Consider the following 21,014-nt stretch of genomic DNA (forward strand, 5'->3'; position numbering starts at 1 on the left):
AGTAGTAGAGGTCATAGATTAAAAAGGTGAAATGAGAGAATCTATAACCTGCTTGCAGTTGCTGTGTAAGATAATGAAATACAAGATAAATCAAAATACACATAAGAAATCTGAAAATCATAATGAGATAGTGTAAGAAACCCAAATATGACAACTGTTGTGCAAGAAATTTGAAAGTCATAATGTAACTAATAAGAAATCCAAATGCAGCAGAAATCAAAATAATCAAAGTCACAACAACATATGAAAATAAAATCAAAATTAACAGTCTGAAGAATACGATAGAAACCAGAATAATCGAAGTCACAACAATAGCATCAGAATAAAAAATAGAGTTTGATAGTCAGAGAATGCAGCAGAATAAAATATTATAATATGAGTCATAACAGCAGATTATGAAAACATCGATTTTAATAGCCAAACAAATCGAAACTTATATCACAATATATGAAAAAAAATCGAACTTTGCATTTGATTAAAAAAAATTAATTCAACAGCCTAAAAAATCGTAATTTACGTCTTTGAATTCTCTTATTCTCAATCTGATTCAGTCTTTCATAAAGAAATAGAAATCGGAGGGGTATTTCAGAATAAGAAATAAGAATTAACTGAGATATGAATCGTTGGATCAGAAATTAGAGTGGAAATCGATCAGGTTTCAGCTCTTAATCAGTGAATGGGTCAAGGCGACAATATCTCGAGAACTCTAAACTAAGGGCAAAATCCATCAGATAGGGAGGAAAGAAATCGTTCATTCAGAAATCAAAAAAGAAGAATAAGAAATCGACAAATCTCATAAAAAGAAAAATCAGATTAACCGTTATTGCGGAGTAGAAGCGCAGCAAATGCATTTTGAGTTTCCATAGAAATCCTTATGAACCTTGGAAATCGGAATGCACATTACCTTGACGCTACGTATTCTAGCTCCCGCTTTCTCAATTTTGCTTGGCGCCGTGCCTGATAACGTTAAAACTGAGCCTTAAACTAGTGGACAAGGCTAAAAAATAATGGGCTAACCTAATACAACTAGTATAAAATGGGGCCCTTCGGCATTTGGGGGACCTGGGGAGGTTGCCCAGCTTGTCCAGGCTTATGGTCCAGCCCTGAGTAGACACTGTAGAGGTTCTAGGAAATAGATAGTCTGGGTGTATAGATGCTCTTAAGGAATAGAGTCCTTGTGACTTAGGGTCTTGAGATGATGACTTGAGACAAATACAGATTAATGTGGAATGTAGTATTAGGCTCATACTACTGAAATCACCGGATTTGTATGTGGCTCAAGAAGGAGTCTTAAGGAACTAAGGAACTTGCAGGAGTGTGTGGATGTTTGTGTACGCGCTTTAGCCTAATTTTGATGGTTTTCTTGTGTGTTTCAATATGGTGGTTACCCGAGATTTAGGCTCCAGCGACCCCAAGAAGTCGAGTGCCATTGAGGATGAGATTCGTAGGATTGTTGTTGTCAAGGTGGCACAAGAGAGTTTTATGTAGCTAAAGCAAAGTCTTAGATCTAAAAAGATTTTACCAAAAAAATATAATATGAAAACTAAAGAAAAAAAATATATATTTTAGACATGAAAGGCCTATTTTGCAAAGCCAAAACCCATTTCCCATGGCAAAATCGCAGTAGTCAGTAGTTATACTAGAAAAAAGACCAAGTTTTGGTAAATCTTTAAAATTTGTGTTCATACTAGAAAAAGACTAATTTTGTTAAATCTTGAAAAATTTTAATTATTTTGATTAGATTTGTCTTTTTCTTTTTATTTAATGTTATAGTTAAATACTTTTAATTTTTTTAAAATATTACATATATTCAAATGATAACACATTATGAGGTTCTTTTATAAAATAATCCACAAAAATAAGTATAAATTAGTTAATTTCAAAAACAGTTTTTTTTTAAATGGTCGATAATTAGAAAAATGTTAATGTCATTTGTATAAATAGCGTTTATATTTTAACAATGCCTATGCCCAAGAAAAAGTGATTTAAGCTCCATTCTTCAGAAATACTACATTGACTCTATTTTTATCAACATAAACTACAAACAAATGCAAAATAATAATAACAAACTAGCAAGCAAGGGAAGCAATGAGAAATGGACATTCCAACTATAACAAAGATTGAGAATCTGAAATTCAGTCCTTTCACAATTTGGCATGTACAATTAATTAATTGAGAAAAAAAAAGTTAAGTTAGGTTGGTACTAGAGCTAAAATCTGGTTCTTAATTATCCCCATGCATTTCTGTATCTCTGCATATACCTGCAGATTCTGTGGGGACCACGGTTGTAAACTAGACACTGCTGAATCCAATATACTCGCTACTTCCGCTGGTGGAAACTCTCTTTCTGTACATTTCTGTAAATTCCATCCCACCAAACTTCTTAAATACCAACATACTCTACTTTTTATTTATTTCTCATTTTGAAAAACCCACCCAATTATATAGCAAGCACTGAAAAAATGGATGTAGGATGCTTTATTTTAACTAATTTTTTACCTGAATGATGAACAGAGTAGCCACACACTGAGTTATCAGTTCAGAGGGGACTGATGCTTTATTTAAATCACAAGGATTTGACTTCGTTGACTTAGAATCAGGTCCTTTTACAGTCACAAAGGAATCATCCAACGGAAGCCGATCATTTACATAATCAACAGCCTTGTCAATCTCAACCGTAGGATCAAGCTTCAGCGATGAAATCGCCTAAATTGTTAATTCGAATAAAATATAATTAGATTATTAGAATAATCCACTTCTGTATTTTCAGGCTTTAAGCCTATAAAATTATACTAATAAAAATATCTGACCTGTATGGCTATGTCTACCATTGTACGAGCCTTGGTTCTTGATATCTCAACAATCTCATTGACTTGACATTTTGAGTCTTCTGTGGCCACTGTCTTGGGCAAGGTTGTCAGGAGGAAGTTACCCTGATATGTGTTGCGTTGTCTCAAGCGAAACAAAGCAGAAGAAACCTGAAAAAGAACATGTTAAATTAAATAACAAAAATATTTGTGAGGGGTGGGGTGGGGTGGAAAGACGATATTGCCCTTGCCTGAGCATTTGCTTCGTTTAACTGTACAAGAACAGCTGCGTATTGCTTTTTGAAAGCATCTGACTCCTGAAGAGCAAACTCACCATCCGTTTGGTTTTCCAACACATCATCATTCATTCGCCTCAACTCAAAAACCACAGCCTCCTGCACATTTCAACATGTTTAATAAATTGCAAATCTGGTCCCTTTGCTTTACTCAAAATTGCGAGTTCGGTACAAAATTTTAAAATTTTCCAATGTTGTCCTTAGTTCCTTATGTTTGCATTTTGTTTGCGGATATGATCCCCGACCCATATAAAATGACTTCAAAATTTGGACTGAGGGACCATATCCGCAACAAAATGCAAACTTAGGGGAGACATTGGACGTTTTCAAATTTTGGACTGAACTTCTAAGTTTGAGTAAAGCATAGCAACCAAATTTGTAACTTACTCTGATAATTATTACAATTATTGGTTTTCTCTTTTGGGCTTTTCTTAGTTTGTTCTTCTTTTCCGTTATTAATATTTTTTTATATTTTCAGTTTTTTTCATATTCTTTTTATAAAAAACAAAAACTAGAAATAATAATAATAATAATAATAATAATAATAATTAATAAAATGCCACATCACAATGGTTTCTTCAAAAAGTGGATCAAAACTTAATGGTGTTGATGGAAATTCCAGTTTTGCAAATGCCACATCAGCACAGATGACCAGTTAATTGGCTATAACTAGTCATCAGTGGTTTTTTTGAATGAATTTTGAATTTTCGGTTTTCATGATATAAAAAATTAAATAATGGGTTTTCATTTAAATGGCCAAAAAGTCGAAGGCTATTTTTGTAATATGTCCATAAATATTCCATTACTTTCAAATATACTTAACTACTAATACAAAACTATCAAGAATGTAGATGGAAGAACCTTTTTGTCAAGAGCACGGTTCAGTTCAGCAATGGCTTCAACATCAGCTTCTTTTGCATGAAATTGTGCAGAGTGGGTCCCATGATGATTTCTAGATAGTAAATTGGACTTAATTGAAGCAGCATCATACATGTTCTCTAATTGTTCACGAGAAGTGGACTTTGTGTTTGTGTAACCTTCTAATCTCTGATCTTTTATTTTCACCTCATTTAAGCTCTCCAAGAATTTGCCAACAGGTGTTTGGCGCATCAGTGATGCAGGCATGTTCTCAAAAGGATTTAAGGGCATGCAATCGGTATCCTGAGTCAATACAAAATCATGTCATGTGCCTTATTAAGACAATATTCATTATAAAATATTCTTAAAATAAACAAAGAAGAAACACAAGGACATAATTTCATTCATATCTGGAAGCAAAGTTATCCCACTATGAGCTTTCTATAATGCCCTAAATAAAGGCTTTTATTAGTTGACCAAAACAAATAATATATGAGAGAAAGAAATGATATTACATTATTTCATTAACATACATTAGAATTAGGGCATTTACAACCCAACACCAAAAACCTTTTTTAATATCAAGATGATAATGGTAAATATAACACCAAATATGGTCATTTACATTAAACTTTTGTTAAAGTTTCCTTTCTACAATTTGTTCCTTCAATTTTAGATTTTATGCACATTTAGTTTATTATTTGTGATACTACATTATATATTAAGATATATATTTGTTACTTGTCAATTCTATGGAAGCAGCCTCTCTACCCTGAGGTGGAGATAAGGATTTCCACATCTAACCCCCATTCTGTTATGAGATTTGGTCTTTGTTCTAGTTGATTATATATTTATATTTAATTTAATGTTTTAAAACTTATTATTTATATCTCCAGATAACTTAAACATGTCACATATTTAAATAAAACACATAATTGACATATATAATATATTACAATACTAGTAATCTAATAAAAACTCCATAAAACATTACATAAGTGTAATATTTGTATAAATGCATGTGTAAACATTCATTTAAATGGGTGTCAAATGTGATTTTTCTTCATTTAATAAAGTGGCTGTTTTGGGTATAACTGCCTAAAAACAAAATACATAAAGTTATAGTAATAAAAAACTTATGAACCAAACTTTTAAAAAAAAAAAAAAAAACTAATAAACATAAAGGTAAAAAAGAATACACCAAGAATATTTACCATGATTTGTTCAACACCTAGCTCAGGTCGATCAAATTGAATACGACACCTGTGATGATCATGATCTACGGTCAATACAGTTCCATCATGAATCTCTCTTGTTTTTGGATAGATAGCTACAACACGTTGCCCTACTGATAATGGCCTAGCAAGATCTGTTGGTAATCCATCTCTACTACCAGAACGAAGCTCAGTATAATGTGTCCTAACAGAATCTTGATATTGATTAAGCTTTTCCTTTTCTTCCTTCAAAAAATTAATTGAAAACCTCCGTGGTTTCCCAAGAGAACTGCATCAAAAAAAAATGATATGCCAAATAAAGAAAAACAGTAATACAAATTTGTATTATATAACATAAAAATCAAATACCTTCTGATAACACCCCATTCGACACGGGTTAATCTTGGAACATGGCCTAAACCAACATGATACAAATACTCAACGAATTCCTGTTTGGCAAACCATGGGTCGTCTATTGCACTGTAGAAAAATTCACATGCACACCATCTTCGCATCAGCTTGTTTGATAGACAATTAGAAAGTTCTTCCTGAAAATTGGATCAAAACTTATCAACAGTTGAGTTGATATACAGTACAGATAGAAAATAACTAACGTAGTATTTGAGATAAGTACGTTAAGACGTTAAGTTTGACTGAGAGAAGGGAAGTGTACCCTTGGCTTGTCTTTTCCAACTGCTTCAAAAAGAGTGTCTGGTTTGAACAGCTTATGCTTGCTCCTGACTTTGGTACATATGTCTACTTCCTTTCTTGTGTCAATACTAGAAGGGGTATGTTTGTCATTTTTGGCCAACTGGGGTATACTTTTACTCTCTGCAGCCTACATTGTATACAATAACATAAGTTATTCCATCATTTTTGCCATTGTGTTTCAAAAAGTAAAGAGTAAATTACATTTTTGGTCCCTGGGTATAGCTAACTTTTTCAGTTTTGGTCCCAAAAAGAGTAAATATAGTTATTTTACTTGGAACAAGGACGAAAAACGTTATAAGAACCTCAGGTAAAGACCAAAACTACATTAAAAAAAAAACTGTTTGGGACCAAAATTGAAAAAATCAGCAATACTCAGGGACTAAAAATGTAATTTACTCAAAAGTAAAAGAAGATAATGAGCAAGGCTACCTCAGACTCCAGAGACTCTTTACCAGTTGTATGAATAGCAGCTTCAGATTTTGGAATCTGAGATTAGTGTGCCATAAATATCACAAACACATAAAAAGTCAAACTAATGGGAAAAAGTGTAATGTTCATGTTCATGTCCATGCTTACTTTGGGTGCCACGATCTTCTGTCTCTTTCTGGAGACTTTAGTAATTAAGTGATGTGATTCCTTTGCTTCTGAAGCAATATTGGTGTCATCAACCGAGTCTTTGCCTGATGTCTGGGCTTTGTTGTCAGAAGCTTCTAATGTAGAAATTGACCGACTCCTTTTAGGAACTGATGATTTACGCTTCTCTCCCTGGCGGCTTGTACTTGTAGGGATAGATAGCAGTAGATGAGAGTCTTCAACAAGTTCGTCTTTCCCTAAATTAAACAACCAATGTAATGATTAATACAAGTTTAATTCGCAATGATTGAGATCAAGATCAGCAAAACCTAGTCTGTTTCCTTTTGAATCTCAATGAATTGTCTGAATATGAGTAATGACTATTTTACCATTTTTAGTAAATGATACTTAATAACACACGATTGTTTATTTGAAAATGAAATTGAAAGAAAAAAAAAACACCGGGAACAATGGGTTCTTTTAGGTTGTTATGAAAATTGGAAAGAAAAAAAAATGAGGGCAATTCTGTAACAGGGAGGGTCTTAAGTGACAAACTTATCACTTAAACCAATAAGTCATTCTGGTTGTATTAAGTGAAAAGGAAACAACATTATCGATCCATCTGTAAGTCAAAATAAAATAACACTTAAGTTATGTCTACTAATATATCTTACCATTTCCATTTGCCTCGGGTAAAATCATCAAAGACAGATTTGCCAATGTTTCCAGTGCATCAAAGGCAGAATTTTCATCTACAGGAAAAGGAATCAACAGTAAGTACAAAAATTAATCACTATAAATTGTCAAATCAATAGAAAAATCTCTTATCATTTCAAAATGAACATGTAAGGTAGATGTAAAGTACAATGATTCATCACACTAGATAAAAACCATTAAATTGACTGAAACTCATATACTAGAAATTAGGAAACACAATACCTCTGCCAGTATGAGCTCCTTTACTTCTTTTCTTGGAACCTTGAGAAGACTTTGAAGGTTTTGCATCAGAAAATTCAAAATTTCTTCTTAGCGTACTTAAATTATGCCCTTCTGTGCCACTACAAGCTTCCCGTATATAATCTAAATGTTTGTTTTCTTTTTTATCAACTCGTACTTTTTTCCCTTGTGATCCTTTTCGATCATGTAACACATAACCAGCATTTATTCTTTCTTTACTCTTATCCCTAGGAAAATCTGTATTATCAGCTTCCATGCTACCTTCTATATCCTCACCATAACCACTACCCACATCTGACTCATCATACTGTGTCCAAAAACAATAGGTAAATCAGTCTCTCAAGTCTCATCTTTCTAGATGCTGTTCAAAAAAAAAAAACATTATATAAATCACACATACCATTCTTTCAGCGCTGTGAGAAGGTGATGACATTAGACTGGAAGCTCTTCTATTTGGAGAACTACCTTTCTTTGAAGCTTCTGCCAATGCCATTGCTATACTATGAGCAACATCTTCATCATCATCTGCCTTGGGTTTTATTATCCCTTTCCTTGTTGGCAAAAAAGACTTTTCGCCCTTGACATACTCGTGAGAATGTGAGACAGGGAAACGAGGTGTCCTTTTTCCAACAACACGAGGTCTGCTTCCTAAAAAATTAAAAAAAAAAAACAATTTCATAATTTACACCTGTCAGATGATTAAAAGTTAAAACAACAATCACATACCACCAGAGCGCTTCTTCTTTGTTAAAGACATGCAACCATAATCTGACAAAACTGCCCCTGGATGCAAATGAATACGATCAACAGAGCCTTTAGGTATGGTCTCAGGAACTTTGCGCTGCAAGCGTTTTTGTGGCTTCCGGGATGTTCCCACACCATCATTTTTTTCTTGTTCACTATCTCTATCTTCCTGAAAAATCAAAAATCAAAACAAAACCACTTGATGAGCTTAACGGGTTAAGCACTTAATATGAACAGATTGACTAAATGGATTAAGCCAAAAAAAAAAAAAAAAAAAACTGGCTTAAAGTATTGAGACACCAACCATTTACTTTTTTTCCACCCAACTCCTCGCGTTAAAATTGATGAATAAGGGTAAAATGGTCATTTAGTCTCATTAAGATGGTTTATTCAGTCTAGAAAAGATAAAGACCTTATCTATACAGTACTATATCCAAATAGACATCCACTCTACTGATACAGTGCTTGATGGGAAGAAAAAGAAACAGCCCCTTAGATGGCAGGTTAGATAAAAATAATAAAATACACACCCGCATCTCATGTTAATGATTTAGTGAGCAATACAGCAAAATATTAAATAAAATGGCTGCTTCTTTTTTATCTTCTTGCTTTTAATTTATTGACTTTTCATGATTCGTTGGTTTGCTGAAACTTCTATTCAATAAAAACGGTAAACAAAAGGTAGAGGCTTGATGTACTTGCAGGAAAAAGCAGATATGTGCACCTACAGATGCACAACAAGAAATAAAGATTAAAATCTCACCATGTTGCTATAATAATCGGTCATCATTGCAATAAACCCTGCAACAGAGGCTGTTCCCTCTGGAAGAGATAAATATGCCTGAAAGTGACACAAGTACATTAATTACCAAGTTAACAAATGGATTGGATATTAATATTATAAAGGGAAGACAACATGAATTGAAAAGGTCAGATAACAAGCTACATTAGATTTCATGATTACCTTATTCAGAGAATAAACAGCCTCCACCATTTCCACAGAGCGGTTTCGGAGAGCTGAAGCCACCTAAAAATGCATATGGTATTTGAGCATTAGATGTCAATCACAGGTTTCTGATTAATCAACAAAGTGTAGAAGTTATATACTTATATGTTATGTCCTGTTGATTAAAAGCCAACACTAAAGAAATATAAATGTGTAAATTTATTGCCAATAAGTGGTTATGCCCTATAGAGTCATGAAAATTAAAGTGACCTTTCTCCAGTCTCTCCCATGCTTACGATAAGCTTCATAAAAATGATCCAGCTCTTCCTTGCTCCAGTGTGGGCCCAACATATCTGACAACTTCTTTTTCTGGAAAGAATAAGGCAGTGATTTAATCATCAACAATTAAACATTGTAAGCTATTGCTTATTTTAGCAGTCGCCACTGATCCTTATCGAGTATCAAAAGCAAAAAGCTGTAGTTTGAAAGACTGCTGTTTTATTTCTGTAAATTCAAATGTAGCAAGTGCACCAACATCATAATCACACAGTTAGATAAACATAGCCTTATACCAAAAACAAGAAAAGGAATTGATTAATGTGTAAATATTTTGTGATATCCTTTTCTGTCAACAGCTGTATTTTAGAATAGATTTAAGGAAACTATTGTGTATTTATTTTTTCCTTACTTAGATAGGATCAGCAAGTATCTTTTCCCTGATTTTATGGTTTCCTTTTTCTGGTTTCCATCTTATATATGTACCCTATTTCTGGTGAATAAAGTATTCAGAAATTCTTCATCATCTCTACCATATTTTTACAGAATTGTAATATAGCATTTTAGAGGCTACCATGTTTGGCAGTTTCCTTAATAAATGACTTGGTTCTATTCTTCAAAATTATTCAAAAACATTATAATCTTCTCTCATAATTTGTGTTAGCCTATCTCCACTACGATGATTCCAGTTTTGCTTCAATCCTGCGTCCCTTGTTAACTATGGATTTCCATTGTTATTTATAAGGAACTAATTTGTATTCTTCAAATTAGAAATATAATAGTCTTCTCTAATGATTTGTAATTTCTTATCATCCACCAGAACTGACCTAGTTTCCCAGCTTCACTTATGAGCAACAAATTGCAATTATTACGTATAAGTAACAGCAAACAATGATTAAAAGATTGTCGTGAAGGTCTTTAAGAGGCATGTTGAATGTTGCAATTAATTATACTAAACCCTAGTATTCAGTTTTGATGATGTTCATGTGTGAAGTTGGGGTTTCAATTTCAAGGTTTTGAGCATTATAGTGAATGTATAATTTGGGTTGGTGAATAATGTGACATTATGTTGTTTATGGAAGAAATGGATATGTATGGTGAGGATTTGTCTTAGAACACCATTATTGGGTGGGTGTATGGGACAAGTCGGGGTTTTATGAAAAAGGATATTTCTAGGGTTTGAAGGCCCATAATGGGCTCCTTATGTGTTAGGAGTCATATTGGTAGAATAATGTGTACACTTTGCTAGATGACTATATGCCATGTTTTGGTGATTTCCATGCTATGGGAAATCCTTCCAGTGGTAGTGAAAACGGGCATATCTATGTGTCACAAAACAGTTTATTTATGTGCATCTAATGTTTATAGTTTATACAATGTTATTCTTTGTATAATCCTTATTCTCACACGTGTTTCTTAAATGGATGTGTATGCAGTGTATTATAGGTAAATAAATGAGATTGTAGTAAGTACTTTTGGGAAGTACCATCTACCATGAATAGTCTTATGAAGAGATGGAGCGGAAGATAAGCTTACAAGGAGGATAGATATTGTGTATCTATTTTAAGGAAGTAGATAGATACAGCAAATTCTATTATGTCACACTCAAGGAATTTGTTAGTAACACCAATTTATTGTATGTAATTATTGTTTGTAACTAGAATATTATGTTATTGGGATAAACTTTCGCATAATCTTGATATCACTGACATTAATCCGAAAAGTTTTTGTTATATGCTATATTTCAAATTTTTAGTGTGATACAATGAGGTTACAAATGGTACTTGTCACATGGTGAGTTAGTAATATGAAACTTACAAACGAAAAGTTTTTGTTATATGCTATATTTCAAATTTATAAGAGTAAAATTAAATGAATGCTTCTGGGAAGTTAGAGACTAATGATGTTTTTGGTATGAGAGAATGAAATCACATACGAATGTAATAGAGTAATAGACAAAGTAATTGAACGAGTAATAGACACCCGAATGTAATTAGACTGATAAATAACGACAAAACTATCATTTCATAAAAATAAATTTTAATCAAATTAAGTTATCCCACTAAACAAGTTACATATAAATATATCTCATGCCCATTTGAAATACATGTTATATCGAACAAACAATCAAACAAAAGTTCAGTTAGCATTTCGAATTTCTTTTCTAAATTTGATTTTTAACAGTCATTAAAACAATAACAGAATGTATTTGCACATAAGATAATCTATTATGTTATTTCTCTCCCGAACTATCGTCAATCTTAACTTAATGAGGGAAAGATACATTAATGTATTCATTATAACTTTTCTATCGGCTATGTGTTTACCTTTATAAAACAAAATTAATAGAAATATGTCAAAAAATAACATCTACTGAGAAAAAGGAATCTAAAAAAAGTAAATTGACATGAAAAGTCAAATGAAGTTATAATAGAAATAATTTTAGCTTTTTTTAATAAGAAAAGTAGTTATTAGATATTTTAAAAAACAATGGTGTTTTTAAAGATTATAAAATGAAAATCAACCCATAGGGAGTAACCACATTCCTAAAGGAATGATCCATTCCACTCCTATGTGGCAACCAAGCACCTCAGTCCATTGTAATGACCATTCCATAGTCCATACAGACCCTGATAACACCATGTGAAATAAAATATAGCCACTGCATTTAAAACAAACAATCATTTCTAAAGTTGAAACTTGAAGTAAGGAACCTTTTGATAAAGTTATCATTTTGTCAACAATAAGTCATTTTAGAAAGAGTTATAAGTTTCAACTGTTGAGTGAACAGGGAACCTTCATAGACAGTAGGTCACTATATGATATTAAACTAAATTTATATTAGAAGTTTAGAACCAATAAGATTAAATTAGATTTAGAGAAAGGATTAAAGAAGAACTAAACTCACCCTCTGGTTTTTCTTGTAGGTGTTATCCCCATCTTTAGTTGGTGGTATCTCATTACCATATGAGAATCGTTTGTTCACACTTCTCGACTTTTTTGCTGGGCCCATCAGATCTCCCTTTGCCACTGAAAAAAGAAATAGAGAATCAATGAAAATAATATCTATTGGCTAGTGTCTACATACCATGTACAGCTAGATAACAAGTCTCCAAAATGAACAAATTAATAGATAGCAAACACTTCATCTATCCAAGTTACTACTTTATTCATCGACTTCATGTAAGCAATTGTCTAGCTAAATAAATGACCATGCAAGAAGGACATGTTTTTAAAAGCCTACACAAAGAAATATTCATGGTAAGTACTTGTTTTGGTAAAACAAAATATCCATGGTTAGCTTACCAGATATCACAAATGTATCTACTCCGGCTATCCCAAAATAAGTGTCACAAATGGTTTACAGTCAACCCAAAAGACAAATACAGTCTACTCTTTTATGTTATCATAGTGACAGGCGCTTTAAATCCTGTTGTAGAGTGTAGGAGTTTCAACACTGTGGGAGACTTGGTGGCACATTATAAAAGTTTCCCTTTAGGTCTTGTGTGTTTAATGTTTCCTAAAAGACTTAGAAGTTAGAACTTTGTAATGGCATCCTCATAGATGCATAACAAACAATATTGCCTTCAAAGTTAGCAGGGACTACATAAGTAGTACTAACAGTCATCCAAGCAGCTTTCTCACCCACACAGGGTTGGTGTAAAAGTCATCAAGTATATCTTGTACTGAGAATTAAGAAATTGACTTCATATGATTAACAAGACTTGTTTTCATTGTAATTATGTGTGTGTATAGGAACACAAAACATTTTTTCCCTTTTAAAAGAAGACTGCATACCCAATGGAATAAAACACACAAAGGCAAGGAAACATGATCCAATAATGTAAAGGAACATTCTTCTGATTCCCTTCATCTCTCTCCACAAGAGTTGCCTTGGCATAACTCATAAGTAACATAATCTCAAATTCTAGCGCTTTAGACAGTTGCCATCCAATCTCTCAAAGTCTAGACCTTTTTCCAATTGCCGTGACTCATGAGGCTATCTCTTGGATCCATTTCTCAGATAACACAAGCATTATTTGCACAACTAGAAAAAATAACTCCTTGATGGTCCCATCCTAATGGTCACCTTAAGAAATTGATTAAAACTATTGAGAAAAAAAGACAGAAAACTAGCCGCCAAGAAGTACTACTTAAAAACACTTCCCAAGTTGCAGCACAAATGACATATATCAAGTTGCCTGTTTGAAGACTAATTTTGTAAACAAATAACATAACATCATCCTTGAATGTTCAAGTAAAAAAGAGAGCTAAAATTTGAATTTGAAAAATCATTTTACATTTCATCTCAGGAAGCTGCTACGGATTCCAAAACATCCAGAAACTTGATAAACTTTAGACAAATGCTACAAGTATGATAACTTGGGTGCTTGATTTGCACCAAAGCCCATAATGTAGATCCTTTCAGAAATTGAATTATTAAATAAACAAAAAGATTAATATCAGTAAAATTATTCCTAATTCGAAACAACATTGATGAATTAAGCATCAAGCTGAATAGCTCCTCAGAAGAATAAATTTAGTAAGATTGCATATGCAAATTACGTCGCCATGAGCAAGATCAGCTCATCCTCGTTGAGCCCACAGTAAACCCACATACTACATATAATTGTGAATGAAACTAAAAGATCAATTACAATCCGTTGATGATGAAAGGCGATTTCCTAAACAACGTGTTAAATCGGTTTCCGACTAACCTACAGCAAAAAATTGAACTATGATTGCGATTCAATTCGCAAAGCACAGAATTCAAGAGGTTTTATTTTAACTAGTTGGCAGCAGCAGCAGAAGCAAAGAGACGCATGGGAAATTCAAACTACGAAAACCTAAAACGGAATGAAAACAAACGAAAGATACAGATCAGTATAATAGCTAAGTTTTGATTACCGATTTTGAAGCTCCAATCTAGTCAGAGCATTTGGTGTCTGCGAGAAGGATAATCGATCAATGAATATGATGGTTTCAACGAAGAATTTCAGTAAAGGGGGAGAGAGAGGAAGAGAGAGACGAGGATTCGGGGCAACAACCGCGAAACTTGAAAACAAAATATTGAAGAAACGCCCAAACCCACAACCAGAAGAGCATTTGTGTGACGATGATTTTTGTGATTTTAATTTAAAATTTTCAAATATATATATATATATATATATGGGAATAGTGAATATACCCTTAAGGGTATATATGATTAGGTACCCCAATACTTAAAATTGTGTCGTTTTGTTATTTGTTATTGACTTCGTTTAAAAGAAAAATTGTTACGTGAGCACTTCTTCATTCTTAAAAACATTGATACATCAAGTTCCCATGATCATAGCTTTAAATAAAAAAATGTCGATTGGATTTCATAGAACTCAAAGGAAAAAAGTCGCATACTGATGATCACATCGATTGATTTCCTTAAATCAATGATTGCATGATGCAAACATCAATGTTTAAATCAATTTCTTTTCTCATTCTTTTCTGGTTTTATGAATTTATTCCAAGTTATTTATTTATTTATTCTGAACGATTGAACCCTCAGAATCGAGACATATTCACTCGAAAGTTATTTGATTTCTTATTGGTGGAAGTTTTGATTTTTGAGGAATTGAGACATATTCACTTGGTGTCGACAATTGATTTATGATTTTGATTGAATATGTGTAATTTCTACTCTTTTTCTAGCCTTCTTAAAGAATCGAGACTTATTCTCTATAGGCAGCTCTTTTTCATTTGCAACTTTATTAAAAAAAAGCCCACCATGTGTTTGACAAAATGTCATCTCATATCATAACACTACTTTTTTCAATTTAGTGAGATAATTAGCTGTTAGTTGAAGATTTATGTAGATTCTAAGTATGGAGAAAGATATTAACAGTGTTTTTGTGCATGATTCCGACATTTATGATGTAATTCTGTCAGATTACTTCATTCTATTGTGTTTTTTTTGCTATGAGATACAACCGATTACATTAATTTTGTATAGTTAATGATGGAGCATCGAGTCTTGAGCGATGTATAAGTTTTTATGTATAATTTACAAGTTGTTATAATAGAATTTCAGTTGTCATTTTTGTATGACGCTTTATTTGGTGGGTGTTATCGTCTTTTTTAAATCCTCATTTCCAATGACTTTGTATGAAAAGGTTAAAAATTTAACTGGGAAAAAGTCGGAGAAAACCATGTGTTATGTTTTTTTATTGTCTCTAATCTTGTACTACTTCCTGAGTTCCATCATGTGTTTCCTCTTTAATCTCCCCTCTAGTTTGCAGGTTGTTCTATATATGGACCTCCTTTCTTTTAATGAAAATCGAAGCTTGGCCTTCAAAAGCATACCAGTAAAACAAAACAGGGAGGAATACATGACAGAACCAGAAAGATGGTCAACATATGTAATTTATCAAGCACCTTGGTTGAATTCGATTTGTTAGGACAGGGGGGAAAATCATCCAACAAGGGACAAACCATAATTGCAACAAACTTTTGTTTTTAACCCATAACAACAACCAACATTCAATTTTAAACACACAAATCAGAAATAATCAACAATTTTCATTCGAAATCATTAAAAATGTTAAGGAACATAAAAACTTTCCAAATTATTCATACATCGTTGACCAAAAAAGAAAGTAAAAAATGTCAAGAATCACATGAAAATTTTCATTTGCTCACAAAAAATCACATCTGGTCATTTTTTCTCTTGCAATGTTTCATCTACCTGATTCATGAAAAAGTAAAAAATTGTTAATATAATTATCATATTTCTAAAATCAACATTTAATTATTTTTACAAGTAACTTTCTTTTTGAACAACTAAGTTACAACACTTTATCATGAAGAGAAGGAAAAGATTCCAACAACAAGGCCTTGGAAGTTTTACTTTGCACAAAGTTTGTTCATTCTCCTAAAAAAAACGTTATTAGATCACTAACAGAAAAATAATGACATACAAATTTGACAAAATGAAGAGCAATAGTCGCACCTGAATCACAAATTGAAGTTGTATCCTTGGTGAATATGAACATCGAACTCTCTACAGGTTTGTTTTTGTTAAGATCCTTTGATCCAAATCTTTCGGCTCTTAACATCTCCATCATTATGCAAAAATGGTTTCCAGATCATGGAACCTACAACAAGGGTATTTCAGTCATTAGTAAGGTTGTGTAGAGGAGTAGAGGACTAGGATGGTATTTCGGTAAACTGCAACTAGATTTCTTTTTTTCTTGTGTTGGAAGTGCCCACAATCTCGTTGTCAGATTTAAGCAGCAATAGTAACCTTTCGGCTGTTAAAGAATCTGGAAGAGCCATGACATATGCACTCACAAGGGTATTTCAGTCATTGGTTTTTGATAATACCCATTCCAGCCTATGCTTTTCAAGAAATATTCACAGAAAATTTCACTGAGACATTTAATCGAGCACCTGGTGGGTGGGCTGCATATACTATAGTTTATAGTGAAAATGGGTTACATGTAGTGATGTTGATTCCACATTGCCCATTAGACCTAACTCACTCTATACACAGTGTACAAGGGAAAGAAGAATCGAAAATGAGATTGTTTTATTTCAGATACTCATGAGCTACAAACTATATCAAAAATTGTCCAACACAAGAGTGCAATTCACGAACCTGGTTGGACAAGCAAGCTGTAAAGCGACAGATTAATCAAATGCATGGCAAACCAATTGGAACGATGGCCGACTGTGACTCCTTAAACCGGAAAATAAATCGAAAACATGTGTGTGGTATTAATCAGGAACCGATGTGTTCTGAAAATGATATCAATCGATCAACGAAATAGTTTTTCCTTTCAGAAAATTATACCAATAATCAATCAATGTGTTCAGTGAATTGAACCTCTTTATTTTTGTTGTGAATTCCGAATTCTTTAAATTGTTGATTATAGAAGCAGAAAATCCAGGAGGAATCGAGTTCCATTTTATTAAAACTACGGAGTTTAATAGATGTGGGTACCTATGATCATGGGAACATGATGTATCAATGTTTTTAAGAATGAAGAAGTGTTCACGTATCAATTTTTCTTTCAAACTAAGTCGATAACAAAACGACACAGTTTTAAGTATTGGGTACCTAATCATATATACCCTTAAGGGTATATTCACTATTCTCATATATATATACTTTTATTCCTTTGCAACTTTTATGTAACACCCGAAATCAGAAAGATCAATAAAGGAAAGGAAAAACCCTAAGTTGAAGAGGGTTGACTCGTCGAGTCCAGGGAGAAACTCGGCGAGTCGGAGCGGGATCCAGATGTAAAGCAATTGACCGACTCGGCGAGTCAGGTCTGGGTTTGGAAACCCTAATTTCGGGGCTTGGTACCCTATTTAAGCATCTCATTCTCTTTCCTAGGGCTCAGTTGCGGCTCTATAGTCCAGAACCAGAAACCCTAAGCCTCCATTGTTGCTCATTCAAGTTTTCTTGCCATTTTGGGTGATTTGAAGGAAGAAGGAAGAAGGCACACATTGGGGATTCAAGAATTGGCAGTAGATCCAGAGTTTGTGAGGTCTTCCAGAGCATTTGAAGGTAATGAGTCGTTACCTTCCCTCGTTTGCATATAGATCAACCTTTATCATAGGATTTAGGGCTTTTAGGGCAAGTTCTTGAACCATTTCGAGTTAGAAGCCCATATCTGAAGTTGCTACTTCAGATCTATGTGTATCTTGGCCTAGAGAATCATAAAGCATCAGTCTATGGGTTGATTGTTGAGCCCCTTTGTCTCAACCCTAAGTTTATGGTGTATGGTGCCTAGATCTCCTTCTCTGCACGTAAAGTTTGCAACTTTACGTGGGGAATAGGCTTGGGAAGGGTAGATCTGCAGTATGGAGTCCATGCATGACTCAAAAGTCCTCTGCATGTATGAAGATCTGAATAGACTAGGCGAGTCCTTCGAGTGGACTCGGCGAGTAGCTTGAAGATGAGGAGGAACTCGACGAGTGAGATGAACAGCTCGTCGAGTCGGATGAAGTTAAGCATGAACTCGGCGAGTTGGAAGAACAACTCGACGAGTTGGTTGAAGATTGCCTTGGACTCGGCGAGTCTATTAGTGGACTCGGCGAGTCAGGTCGCGAAACCTCAAACCCTTCGAGTTGAGACTCGAATCAGCGAGTCGGGTGGTGACTCAGTGAGTTGGACAGGACAGGACTTGGAACTAGTTGGACTCGGCGAGTCATAGAATGACTCGGCGAGTCGAATCGCGAATAGAAAGACCCTGAGCTTATGAACTCGGCGAGTCATTAGGAGGACTCGGCGAGTAGGGTTGACCTGGAAGGTTGACTTTGACCAGAGTTGACTTAGTTGACTGTCAGACTAAGTGTTATATGTATATTGATAGCTCGGAGAGCTAGAGGAGCAGCGGTTCAGGGGATTTTCGAGTAGCAGCCAGAGGTTTATCAGCAGAGCTCAGCAGTTCAGGTGAGTTTCCCTTAAGTAGGAACGGGTCTAAAGCCACAATGCCGGCCCGTTTAGCTAGCAGTAGTTTTCGGACTTCGGTCCGATGTAGGGGACGAAGGTCCCAGTCAGCTTCGGACTTCGGTCCGATGTAGTAGTTAGTATGTTTGATGCCTTCGTGGCTCAGACAGGGTTTATGTGTTTATGCTAGTTGATATGTTTTATGCTATGTTCAGTCAGCTTCAGACTGCGGTCCGATGTAGGGGACAAGGTCCCAGTTAGCTTTGGATTTCGGTCCGATGTCAGCTTCGGACTTCGGTTCGATGTAGGGGACAAGGTCCCAGTCAGCTTCGGACTTCGGTCCGATGTCAGCTTCGGACTTTGGTTCGATGTAGGGGACAAGGTCCAAGTCAGCTTCGGACTTTGGTTCGATGTCAGCTTCGGACTTCGGTTCGATGTAGGGGACAAGGTCCCAGTCAGCTTCGGACTTCGGCCGATGTAGGGGGCAAGGCCCCAGTTAGTCCAGACTTCGGTCCGATGCAGTGGGCAAGGCCCAGTATGTGCTTTATATGTTATTGTGTGGTATGTGGTAGATTGGGGGAGCTCGCTAAGCTTCGTGCTTACGGTTTTCAGTTTTGGTTTCAGGTACTCGGTTTTCAAAAGAGGAGCTCGAGAAGATTGCAGAGCACACACCATAGTCAGTTAGCCTGGGAATGTTTGACTCTGATAATGATATTATGTTTTGAATTTAATACTCGAAAGTTATGTTTGACTTATGATACGTTTTTATAAATCTAGTTTTAGTAATGTTTTAAAAGAAATTTTTAGTCGTGATTTTTGGGTCGTTACATTTTCTCAGCGACACCTCCATTCACGATAGTCCCGGTGTGATTTTTTTCCCGGTCTTTGGCTAAACAGGTTTGGTCTCGGGCGGTTTTCTTTTGCTTTCGGTGTAGTGTGGATCGGTCCTAAACCCTAATACCCTATCTTATGTTTTTTTCGTTGAAATTCATAAATAGTTATGTGCCGTTTGTTTTTTAAAAAAACCAATTCAAACCATTTTCTGCTGCGCAGCGTAGCACATGCGCAACATTTTCCCTCTTCCAGCAGTTTGTTTTTTGGAAGACTTCAAACTGCAAAATATCTGCACGTGTACTGTGTGACACAACACTTGACTTACCTCTCCGAACCTCTTCAACTTTCACTTTTTTGAATTGTTTTTTTTTAGAATTTTGTTATAAGTTATTTTTTTTAACTTTTATTTACGGATTTGATACAATTTCTTATTATAGTTTCCACAAAAAAATTTTAACTTAATTTTAAGAAAAAAGGAAAATGACATAAAAACCCTTAAGTTTTCACAAAAATATCGATTTTACCCTTGGACGTGTTTTAGGTCCAGTAAAGCCCGAAGTTTTGTTTAATTTGTTCATTTTTACCTTTGTTGTCAGTTTCTAGGTAACCTAATGCCAGTAAAGCCCTTGAATTTTCAAAAATGTTCGGATTTACCCTTAAGTTTTTCAAAAATGTTCGGATTTACCCTTACCTTGATTTTTATTATTATTATTATTGTTATTATTATTATTATTATTATTATTATTATTATTATTATTATTATTATTATTACTGCGTATTTTTAATACATTTTAATGTATAAAAATATTTTATACATACATTTTTAAATGTATACAAATATTTTTATTAATATAAATATAATTTTAAATATATATACTTGTATTTAGTATTTATATACATTTGAATTCCCATGTATTCCATTAAAACGTATTTATATATTAAAAAGGTATTTATTTGTATATAGTAGGTATAAATATATATTTATTTCATATAAAAATATATTATATACATATAATGATATCAATATAAAATACATATTTATTTGGATTATATTGTATAAAAGATATATTTATATGTATTTGTACGTATTACTAACTATAAATGTGTATTTATTTGATAACTATTTGCATAAGATAGTTTTTTATACAAATGAAGCACATATTTATATCTGTTAAATACAAATGAAAACATATTTATACATTTCCAAACATATTTATATGTATTAAATACAAATAAAAAGTGTATTTATACATTTAAAGACATATTTATACATTTAAAAATATTTTTATTTGTATTTAATAGATATAAATATGTATTTCCTCTATATAAAAACTATAGTATGCATATAATTATGAAATAAACTAA

General features: G+C 33.7%; 1 protein-coding gene across 2 annotated transcripts; it reads right to left on the minus strand.

Moving 5' to 3' along the window:
• Positions 1-2,089: 2,089 nt before the first annotated feature.
• Positions 2,090-14,499, minus strand: LOC111900014 (protein ALWAYS EARLY 3). 2 transcript variants are annotated; one of them, XM_042895667.2, is made up of 20 exons: positions 14,291-14,499; positions 13,181-13,472; positions 12,291-12,412; positions 9,377-9,475; positions 9,125-9,187; positions 8,924-9,001; positions 8,143-8,329; positions 7,817-8,064; positions 7,399-7,723; positions 7,134-7,211; positions 6,463-6,716; positions 6,316-6,372; positions 5,849-6,013; positions 5,545-5,723; positions 5,176-5,464; positions 3,965-4,264; positions 3,059-3,202; positions 2,811-2,978; positions 2,500-2,706; positions 2,090-2,357 (listed from the first exon to the last, which is right to left on the minus strand). In XM_042895667.2, the coding sequence occupies exons 2-20, from the start codon at positions 13,281-13,283 to the stop codon at positions 2,193-2,195; spliced, it is 3,231 nt and encodes a 1,076-aa protein (XP_042751601.1). In that variant the 5' UTR covers positions 13,284-13,472; positions 14,291-14,499; the 3' UTR covers positions 2,090-2,192. The 2 variants fall into 2 exon arrangements, with proteins under 2 accessions (XP_042751601.1, XP_023751665.1); XM_023895897.3 differs by lacking the exon at positions 13,181-13,472.
• Positions 14,500-21,014: the final 6,515 nt, after the last annotated feature.

This window comes from Lactuca sativa, chromosome 6 (genome assembly GCF_002870075.4).
Source record: "Lactuca sativa cultivar Salinas chromosome 6, Lsat_Salinas_v11, whole genome shotgun sequence".
Classification (NCBI taxonomy): domain Eukaryota; kingdom Viridiplantae; phylum Streptophyta; class Magnoliopsida; order Asterales; family Asteraceae; genus Lactuca; species Lactuca sativa.